This window comes from Mesoplodon bidens, assembly GCF_964165515.1.
Source record: "Mesoplodon bidens genome assembly, chromosome: 4".
Lineage (NCBI taxonomy): Eukaryota > Metazoa > Chordata > Mammalia > Artiodactyla > Ziphiidae > Mesoplodon > Mesoplodon bidens.
The window spans coordinates 38,233,418-38,243,788 of record NC_138160.1 but is presented as its reverse complement, the minus strand read 5'-3'; the positions used below and the strand labels follow the sequence as shown (position 1 = coordinate 38,243,788).

Below are 10,371 nucleotides of genomic sequence, written 5' to 3'. Positions count from 1 at the left end.
TGATGAATCTTAGAACATGCATGTCTCAATTTCATATATGAGAAATAAATATTGCTTAATTTAGACCAAACAATTATAAGAATAGACATATTGTCTTTTAAGTAGAAAAAATAGAACAGTTAAAAAATTGCCATTATTTAACTACTTATATCCCCTCAACATTAGCATTTTATTGTACAATTAGAGATTGCCTTTCCTACAAGTAAGTGAAATGATTAAGGAATTAATATAGAAATTTTACAATTATTATATAGATCTCAATTTTGAAAACCTGTTATATTAAAACTTAAAGGTCTCGATAAAAATGTTTCTCTTAAGATGTTCTACCAAAAAAAAAAAAAAACTGACTAAACTGCACACATATGAAGATTACTCTTTGATTATGGAGATGGATACAAGTATTAGAGTCAAATTATTTATGGTTTCAGCACTCAGCTTCATGGTTTGCCTGATTATGTCTAATAAAAGTGAGTCACATTGTGTAATAGGTGCTAAAATTGTTATAACACTACAGATTGAAATTTATTACATTAAGGTTCAGAAATATATATACCTCATTCACTAGGCCTCAAGTGGAAGATTCTTCAGTAGAATGTCGTCATTAGCACTCTCTAATCCATAGATGTACCTGTTTGGGAAGGAAGTTATACTTTTCTCATTACTTAAAATCATCTCTATTAATGTAATTAGACATGGATACTTCTAATATAAGAATAAAATCAGAATAAACATTATGTTACTTGAGAAGAAACAATAAAAAAGCAAGATTTAAAGAAATGTAAAAGTTTAAATATAAAAAGGTCACCTATTAATTAATTCTGAAATACACCTTAATATACTACAAAAATCACACAGGGTTGGCAAAATAACTATTATCCTAATGTTCAAATGAGAAAATGGAAGTTCAGAGAAGTTAGGTGTATAATCATAGATCACATTCTTAGCAAGGGGCAGTACTGGAACTAGCACCCAGGTCTTCAGGTTCCAAAATCATAAGATTATACTGCAGAGAAAACCTCATAGTGGGCAACTACAGACATGTTGTTAACACTAAAGCACATGGTCTCAGAATCCTATTACTGAAGAGTCTATGTATGTCTTGTTGCAATAATTTAGTAAGCTTCAGGGCTTCCAACAACCTCATAACAGGTTAAACATCTGCAGTCTTTTTTGTCTTCTTTTCAATATTTAGCTTCATACTGTAGACAGAGCACCCAAGAGAACTGTCTACAATGATGGAAATAGTCTACATCTGCATTATCCAAAATGGTAGCCAATACCCCCATAGGACTACTGAGAACTTGAAATGTGGCTAATATGATGGAGAAACTGAATTTTTTGTTTTATTTATTTTTATTTATTTATTTATTTTTTTGCCGTACGTGGGCCTCTCACTGGTTTGGCCTCTCCCGCCACAGAGCACAGGCTCCGGACGCGCAGGCCCAGTGGCCACGGCCCACGGGCCCAGCCACTCCACGGCACATGGGATCCTAAGGGCACAAACCCACGCCCCCTGCATTGGCAGGCGGACTCCCAACCACTGCGCCACCAGGGAAGCCTTGTTTTATTTAATTTTAATTGATTTTAATTTAACATGCCACATGTGGTTGATGGCCACTATATTGTACAGTGCAGCTATAGACAATATAGTGTTATAGCTCTATGTTTTGAGACCCATTTCTTCTAATGTACAGCAGTGGAAGATACCAATTAAAAAAAAAGAGAGAGAAAATTAAAAGAAACCGCTGAGATCTGAAATAAGACAACCATCTCTGTAGCATAGGTATGGAGTCAAAACACAACCATGGGCCAGCCAAGTTTAGCATCTGTAAGAAGGCAGGGTCAGATGGGAATTCCCAACTTGGCAAGTATGAGAAACTTAAAGTGATCCACGCCAGCTTAGGCAATAAAACAAATTTCATCCTACTCAAGGTTTGGTCAATTGTCCCAGTCTGTGACCAAACTCTGCCAGAGGTTAAAACTTAGATTAAGCAAGGAAAGTAGAAGCAAGCAAATGCAGCCTAGAGGTCAGGACATGGGCCATATTTTCATGTAGGTTAGTGACTAGTTTCCAGGGCTCCTGCATCTCTGAGGAACAGGAGCCCTGAGTCACAAATAAGAGACCTAGTTCAGGTCTGGGAGTTCTGGCGAATTTGGATGGAGAAAATTATAAAACTGCCAATAAGAAGGGGGTAAAAGCAGGTGAGGTAGAAATAAAATCTTCCACTCATTATAAGCCTCTAAATAATGAATAGGGAGATAGCCTACAACCTTAAAAAATAGCTGATAAATTTACTCTAAATAAAATGAAAACAAGGCAATCTGAAAATATTTTTAGAAATACGACTGTTTAGCATCCTTACTGAGCACAAAGAAGAGATAGCACTCATCAAAATGAACAAGAAATTATGAAACCAGCATGAAGAAATTATGCAAGAATGGGTGAAAACAAAATGGAAATCTTAAGAAATGATCAAATAAATTCATTGAAACTGAAAACTTAAAATAAGGTAAACTCCAATCTGAAGTATTGTAAAAAGAAAATTAGTAAATTCAAAGATGATGTAGAAACTTCATCCAAAATGTAGACTAAAAAGATAACAAAATAGAAACTTTAAAAACGAGGTTAAAAATTATAGCTTGGGAGACTCCAGCATACACATAACAGTAATTCCAGAAAATGAAGAATAAAGTAAAAATGTAAAATGACATATATAAGTTTTAAAAATCAGTAAACACAAACAAAATCTAGCTAGATGCTTGCTCCAATATACTCCTTAAATATGAAGCGGGAAGTTTACCAGTGAAGATTGATAAATAGTCTCCAAGAATATAATAACCAATAAACAAATGATAGTAAATAACATAATAAAAATGGAAAAGATAATAATCATTTATATGTAGACATATAAATGCATTGCCTTAAAATATGTAAAGTAGGGCTTCCCTGGTGGCGCAGTGGTTGAGAGTCCGCCTGCCGATGCAGGGGACACGGGTTCGTGCCCCTATCCCGGAAGATCCCACATGCCGCGGAGCGGCTGGGCCCGCGAGCCATGGCCGCGGAGCCTGTGTGTCCGGAGCCTGTGCTCCGCAACGGGAGAGGCCACAGCAGTGAGAGGCCCGCGTACAGCAAAAAAAAAAAAAAAAAAAAAAAAAAAAAAAAAAATATGTAAAGTAAACTTTATGGAATTATAAGATATTGATAAAAGTCACAAATATAATTGGAGATTTAAATCCATTTCTTTTATACATAGATAGATTGAGTCAATTATTGACAACAGAGAGGATTTAAAGAACACGATAAACTCAATTACACAGACATATAATTGAGAATCCTACACCCAACAAATAATAATCTTTTCAAGCTTGCCTGAAACATTTTCAATATTTAGCCATACTATTAAAAGATGACATATTTACTTATATAAATTATATAAATTACCAAAAGAAAGACTCTAGCTTGATCTTTTTTTTGCTCAGCCTATAAATAAGACAAAAGCTCTTCAGACAAATAACACTGCTCTTTTCTGCAGATACTGGCAATTTTTATTTTCCTCCACTAGAAAATATTAACTGACTTTTGAACATTAACAAGGAACTGCTTCTATTTTAAAGGTGCAGAGGGGGAAGAAAGACTATCTTGTAGGGGAAAATTCTTATTACAAACTAAGCACTATTCTAACAAAATTCGTAGTCTGAAGTTTCAGTAACATTTTATTTATAGTCACATTTCTTTTCTAAAAAATAAAGGACATAGGTAAATTCTGATGGTAGGAAATATCCAGCCTTTTCTATCCATCCACAAACTTTCCCCAGTTCTCCCCAAGCATACTTAGATTCTTCCACATAGTCAGTATTTGATTGAAAAAAAGAAAATATGTTGTCAAAGTAACCAAGAGTTTTCATTATCACTCAAACCTGTGTTAGCAATTACCAATGCCCATATTCTTTAGGAAGTGACTCATTGTAATGAAAGTACCATTGCCTTGATTCTGACAAGTTGGTGCTTGGTTGGTTGGAGGATCTTTTCACAAAAACAATAACTCATGTTGGGGACATAATTTATCTACAGTTACACATTAGACTGCTATGAAAATAAAACTCCAGTGCACCATTCAACTATCGTACCTTCCATAATTGATTTTTGTATAACCAAAAGATGTGTAACTACACTTAATTTAATCACCCTCTAATGTTTATTTCCATTTGCAGATATAATTGCATTTTGAAATTGGTTGACACTGTAATGGTATAATAGAGTCTATCTAAAGCTTGCTAACTTTTTAACTTATTTTTTTTATTACTCTTGTACAGAAGGACACACATATAACCTAAACCAACTGTGACTTGTTTATTACATTTATACTAAAATATTTTGCCAAATCAGTGTGCACACATTTATTTCTAATTTGATTTTCATTTTAATCATATGGAGGATGCAATCATTTTAAAATCTGCTAAAAATTCTAAATAGGCAGCATAACTTTATGCAATTATAGTACAATTTGCATAACAATATTGGGCTATAAACACATCCACAAGTGTATATTTCTCTAAGGATTTTCTCTAGGCTTGGACTTGCCTTGCTCTATTTCCCTGTATGCAGGAGTCTTTTGGCTGTACCGCAGTTCCAGTGAGTTGGCTTCCTCTACTTGCTCTTAAATTCCCTTCCTACCTGTGTCTTGTAACATGTCAAAACCAATGGTCTATCATATGTGAAATCTTTAGACCATGACAAGCACTCAGGTACTGTTGCCTGAATCACCAGCTGCATTTACTGAACAGGCAGATCCTCCTCGACAACCTGCAATGTCTACCTGACCCTCACTGGCTACTATTAAAGCCTGTCCTGGATCCTTCATCTGCCATGGTAGTGCTGTCTACTCGCCAGGCCTTAGCAACCCCAATACCACCTGAGACCCAGTGCTGACAGACATTCAGAAGTCGATTCAATCTGCACTGTCAGGGAAGACAGCACAGGGGAGAGGGTTGGGTTTGTTTTTTGGTTTCTTTGTTTTTTTCCTTTTAAAAACTGATTTTTATTCTCAGAAATGTCTCCTTGTATTCCTCCCAAGAAAGCAGTGTTCAATGAAGAATAAAGGAGAATGAAGCAGAAAAGGAGGAGGAGGGGATGGAAGAGGAAGAAAAGAAACAAGAGGAGGAGAAATGAAAAGGAAGAGTTATATTAAAGGCTGTTTGTCATGACAGGTGAACTCATAGACAGAATTTTCTCTGACGATGTTAGAAGTCAACTCGTAATTGAAACTTCTCTTTTGCATATTTAGTGAGTGACCCCGCTCTACTTGAGGAGGCAAACGGGAAATGAGATATAATTTTCCCCTAGCAGCTCAAGGAGCGTGCATTGTTTACTCGTGATTTATTGATGAAAGGATCAATAGCACTTTCTCTGTTTCCAGCTATTGTTTCAACAAATAACAGTGTAAGCTTGCTTGGATTCAGTGCCCCAGACACAAAAGGAAATGCAGTTCAGCAGTCTACCTTTCATTGACATCGTGTCCCAGATGGGTCCTTTTGTGGAGAGATTGCAGAGCAGATGAGGGACAGAATTGGTTTCCAATATTTTTTTTTGCCAGAATTTACTTTATTCCTCACATGACAATATTCAACATAAGGCATTTAGCAAAAATATAATCACGTATACTTTTTAAGTTAGGAAATGTACTGTTTTCATGTAATGTTTGTCATTAGTTAAAGTTACATAGCTTTATATATAACTTTCCAGATAATGATTTTGAAATTGGGTATTGATAAATATTGAGATCTTAGTTCTCTAGCCAGGGATCGAACCCAGGCCCCCCTAACCACTGGACCACAAGGGAATTCCTAAAAATATCGACTCTTAAAGTACTAAATCAATTATATCTAATATGATTTCTCTAAAGCATATAGCTCCACATTCAATAATAAGAATTTTTGTCAACTTCCATTGCCATCTCTGGAAAACTCCACTGAACTTCATTTGAGAAAAATTTGTTTACAAGGTTATTGATAGGGTTTATTTTCCTACGGATAGATAGAATCATAGAGGAGAGGGGGAAGATGGCGGAAGAGTAAGACTCGGAGATCACCTTCCTCCCCACAAATACACCAGAAATACATCTACACGTGGAACAACTCCTACAGAACACCTACTGAATGCTGGCAGAAGACCTCAAACCTCCCCAAAGGCAAGAAACTGCCCACGTACCTGGGTAGGGCAAAATAAAAAAGAATAAACAGAGACAAAAGAATAGGGACGGGACCTGCACCAGTGGGAGGGAGCTGTGAAGGAGGAAAGGTTTCCTCACACTAGGAAGCCCCTTTGTGGGCAGAGACTGCGGGTGGCGGATGGGGAAGCTTCGGAGCCACGGAGGAGAGCACAGCAACAGGGGTGGGCAGGGTACAGCAGAGAAATTCCCGCACAGAGGATTGGTGCTGACCGGCACTCACCAGCCCGAGAGGCTTGTCTGCTCACCTGCCGGGGCGGGCGGGGGCTGGGAGCTGAGGTTCAGTCTTCGGTCGGATCCCAGGGAGAGAACTGGGGCTGGCGGCGTGAACACAGCCTGAAGGGGGCTAGTGCGCCACAGCTAGCCGGGAGGGAGTCCGGGAAACAGTCTGCAGCTGCTGAAGAGGCAAGAGACTTTTTCTTCCCTCTTTGTTTCCTGGTGCGCGAGGAGAGCACACTTAAAGGAGATTAAGAGCGCTGCTTAAAGGAGCTCCAGAGACGGGCGCGAGCTGCGGCTATCAGTGTGGACCCCAGAGACGGGAATGAGATGCTAAGGCCGCTGCTGCTGCCATCAAGAAACCTGTGTGCAAGCACAGGTCACTATCCACACCGCCCCTCCCGGGAGCCTGTTCAGCCCGCCACTGCCAGTGTCCCGGGATCCAAGGACAACTTCTGCGAGAGAACACACAGTGCGCCTCAGGCTGGTGCAACGTCACGCTGGCCGCTGCCGCCGCAAGCTCGCCCTGCCCCGTACTCCGTGCCCCTCCCTCACCCTGGCCTGAGTGAGCCAGAGCCCCCGACGCAGCTGCTCCTTTAACCTCGTCATGTCTGAGCGAAGAACAGATGCCCTACAGCGACCTACACGCAGAGGCGGGTCCAAATCCAAAGCTGAACCCTGGGAGCCGTGCGGACAAAGAAGAGAAAGGGAAATTCCTCCCAGCAGCCTCAGGATCAGTGGATTAAATCTCCACAATCAACTTGATGGACCTTGCGTCGGTGGAATACTTGAATAGACAAAGAGTCATCCCCAATTGAGGAGGTGGACTTTGACAGCAAGATACATTATTTTTTCCCCTTTTCCTCTTTTTGTGAGTGTGTATGTGTATTCTTCTGTGTGAGATTTTCTCTGTACAGCTTTGCTTTCACCATTTGTCCTAGGTTTCTGTCCGTCTGTTTTTTTGTTTGTTTTTGTTTGTTTGTTTCATTTTAAAACTTTCTTAATAATTATTTTTTATTTTAATAACTTAATTTTATCTTCATTTTATTTTATTTTATCCTCTTTCTTTCTTTCTAGTTTTTCTCCCTTTTATTCTGAGCGGTGTGGATGAAAGGCTCTTGGTGCTGCAGCTAGGAGTCAGTGCTGTGCCTCTGATGTGGGAGAGCCAACTTCAGGACACTGGTCCACAAGAGACCTCCCAGCTCCACATAATATCAAATGGCTAAAATCTCCCAGAGATATCCATCTCAACAGCAACACCCAGCTTCACTCAACAACCAGCAAGCTACAGTGCTGGACACCCTATGCCAAACAACTAGCAAGACAGGAACACAATCCCACCCATTAGCAAAGAGGCTGCCTATAATCATAATAAGGCCACAGACATCCCAAAACACACCACCAGACGTGGACCTGCACACCAGAAAGACAAGATCCAGCCTCACCCACCAGAACACAGGCACTAGTCCCTTCCACCAGGAAGCCTACACAATCCACTGAACCAACTTTAGCCACTGGGGACAGATACCAAAAACTATGGGAACTACGAACCTGCAGCCTGCAAAAAGGAAACCCCAAACACAGTAAGATAAGCAAAATGAGAAGACAGAAAAACACACAGCAGATGAAGGAGCAAGATAAAAACCCAAAAGACCTAACAAATGAAGAGGAAGTAAGCAGTCTACCTGAAAAGTAATTCAGAATAATGATAGTAAAGATGATCCAAAATCTTGGAAATAGAACAGAGAAAATGAAGGAAACATTTAACAAGGACCTAGAAGAACTAAAGAGGAAACAAACAATGATGAACAACACAATAAATGAAATTAAAAATACACTAGAAGGGATCAATAGTAGAATAACTGAGGCAAAAGAATGGATAAGTAACCTGGAATATAAAATAGTGGAAATACCTACTGCAGAGCAGAATAAAGAAAAAACAATGAAAAGAACTGAGGACAGTCTCAGAGACCTCTGGGACAACATTAAATGCACCAACATTCGAATTATAGGGGTCCCAGAAGAAGAAGAGAAAAAGAAAGGGACTGAGAAAATATTTGAAGAGATTATAGTTGAAAACTTCCCTAATATGGGAAAGGAAGTAGTTAATCAAGCCCAGGAAGCACAGAGAGTCCCATACAGGATAAACCCAAGGAGAAACATGCCAAGACACATATTCATCAAACTATCAAAAATTAAATACAAAGAACACATATTAAAAGCAGCAAGGGAAAAACAACAAAGAACACACAAGGGAATCCACATAAGGATAACAGCTGATCTTTAAGCAGAAACTCTGCAAGGCAGAAGGGAGTCACAGGACATATTTAAAGTGATGAAGGAGAAAAACCTACAGTCAAGATTACCCTGCCCAGCAAGGATCTCATTCAGATTTTATGGAGAAATTAAAACCTTTACAGACAAGCAAAAGCTGAGAGAGTTCAGCACCACCAAACCAGCTTTACAATGAATGCTAAAGGAACGTCTCTAGGCAAGAAACACAAGAGAAGGAAAAGACCTACAATAACAAACCCCAAACAATTAAGGAAATGGGAATAGGAATATACATATTGATAATTACCTTAAATTTAAATGGATTAAATGCTCCCACCAAAAGACACAGACTGGATGAATGGATAAAAAACAAGACCCATATATATGCTGTCTACAAGAGACCCACTTCAGACCTAGGGACACAAACAGACTGAATGTGAGGGGATGGAAAAAGATATTCCATGCAAATGGAAATCAAAAGAAAGCTGGAGTAGCAATTCTCATATCAGTCAAAATAGACTTTAAAATAAATACTATTTCAAGAGACAAAGAAGGACACTACATAATGATCAGGGGATCAATCCAAGGAGAAGATATAACAATTGTATATATTTATGCACCCAACATAGGAGCACCTCAACACATAAGGTAAACACTAACAGCCATAAAAGGGGAAATCAACAGTAACACATTCAGGCAGGGGATTTTAACACCCCATTTTCACCAATGGACAGATCATCCAAAATGAAAATAAATAAGGAAACACAAGCTTTAAATGATACATTAACAAGATGGACTTAATTGTTATTTATAGGATATTCCATCCAAAAACAACAGAATAAACATTTCTCTCAAGTGCTCATGGAACATTCTCCAGGATAGATCATATCTCGTGTCACAAATCAAGCCTTGGTAAATTTAAGAAAATTGAAATCATATCAAGTATCTTTTCTGACCACAATGCTATGAGACTAGATATCAATTACAGGAAAAGATCTGTAAAAAATACAAACACATGGAGGCTAAACAATACACTACTTAATAATGAAGTGATCACTGAAGAAATCAAAGAGGAAATCAAAAAATACCTAGAAACAAATAACAATGGAGACACAATGACCCAAAACCTATGGGATGCAGCAAAAGCAGTCCTAAGAGGGAAGTTTATAGCAATATAATCCTACCTTAAGAAAAGGAAACATCTCAAATAAGCAACCTAACTTTGCACCTAAAGCAATGAGAGAAAGTAGAACAACAACAACAACAAAAAAAAACCCAAGTTAGCAAAAGGAATGAAATCATAAAAATCACATCAGAAATAAATGAAAAAGAAATGAAGGAAACAATAGCAAAGACCAATAAAACTAAAAGCTGGTTCTTTGAGAAGATAAACAAAAATTGATAAACCATTAGCCAGACTCATCAAGAAAAAAAGGGAGAAGACTCAAATCAATAGAATTAGAAATGAAAAAGGAGAAGTAACAACTGACACTGCAGAAATACAAAAGGTCATGAGAGATTACTACAAGCAACTCTATGCCAATAAAATGGACAACCTGGAAGAAGTGGACAAACTCTTAGAAATGCACAAACTGCCACGACTGAATCAGGAAGAAATAGAAAATATGAACAGCCCAATCAAGCACAAGCATTG

The 10,371-nt window shown here is 38.4% G+C and overlaps 1 protein-coding gene across 1 annotated transcript in view; it reads right to left on the bottom strand.

The window, feature by feature from the left end:
• Nucleotides 1-561: 561 nt before the first annotated feature.
• MRPS30 (mitochondrial ribosomal protein S30) overlaps nucleotides 562-10,371 on the bottom strand; it is a 58,883-nt gene continuing 49,073 nt past the window's right edge. The window contains exon 6 of the mRNA XM_081231272.1: nucleotides 562-628. Coding sequence (XP_081087398.1) covers nucleotides 612-628 — 17 coding nt within the window. The 3' untranslated portion in view covers nucleotides 562-611. The remainder of the gene's footprint in view (nucleotides 629-10,371) is intronic.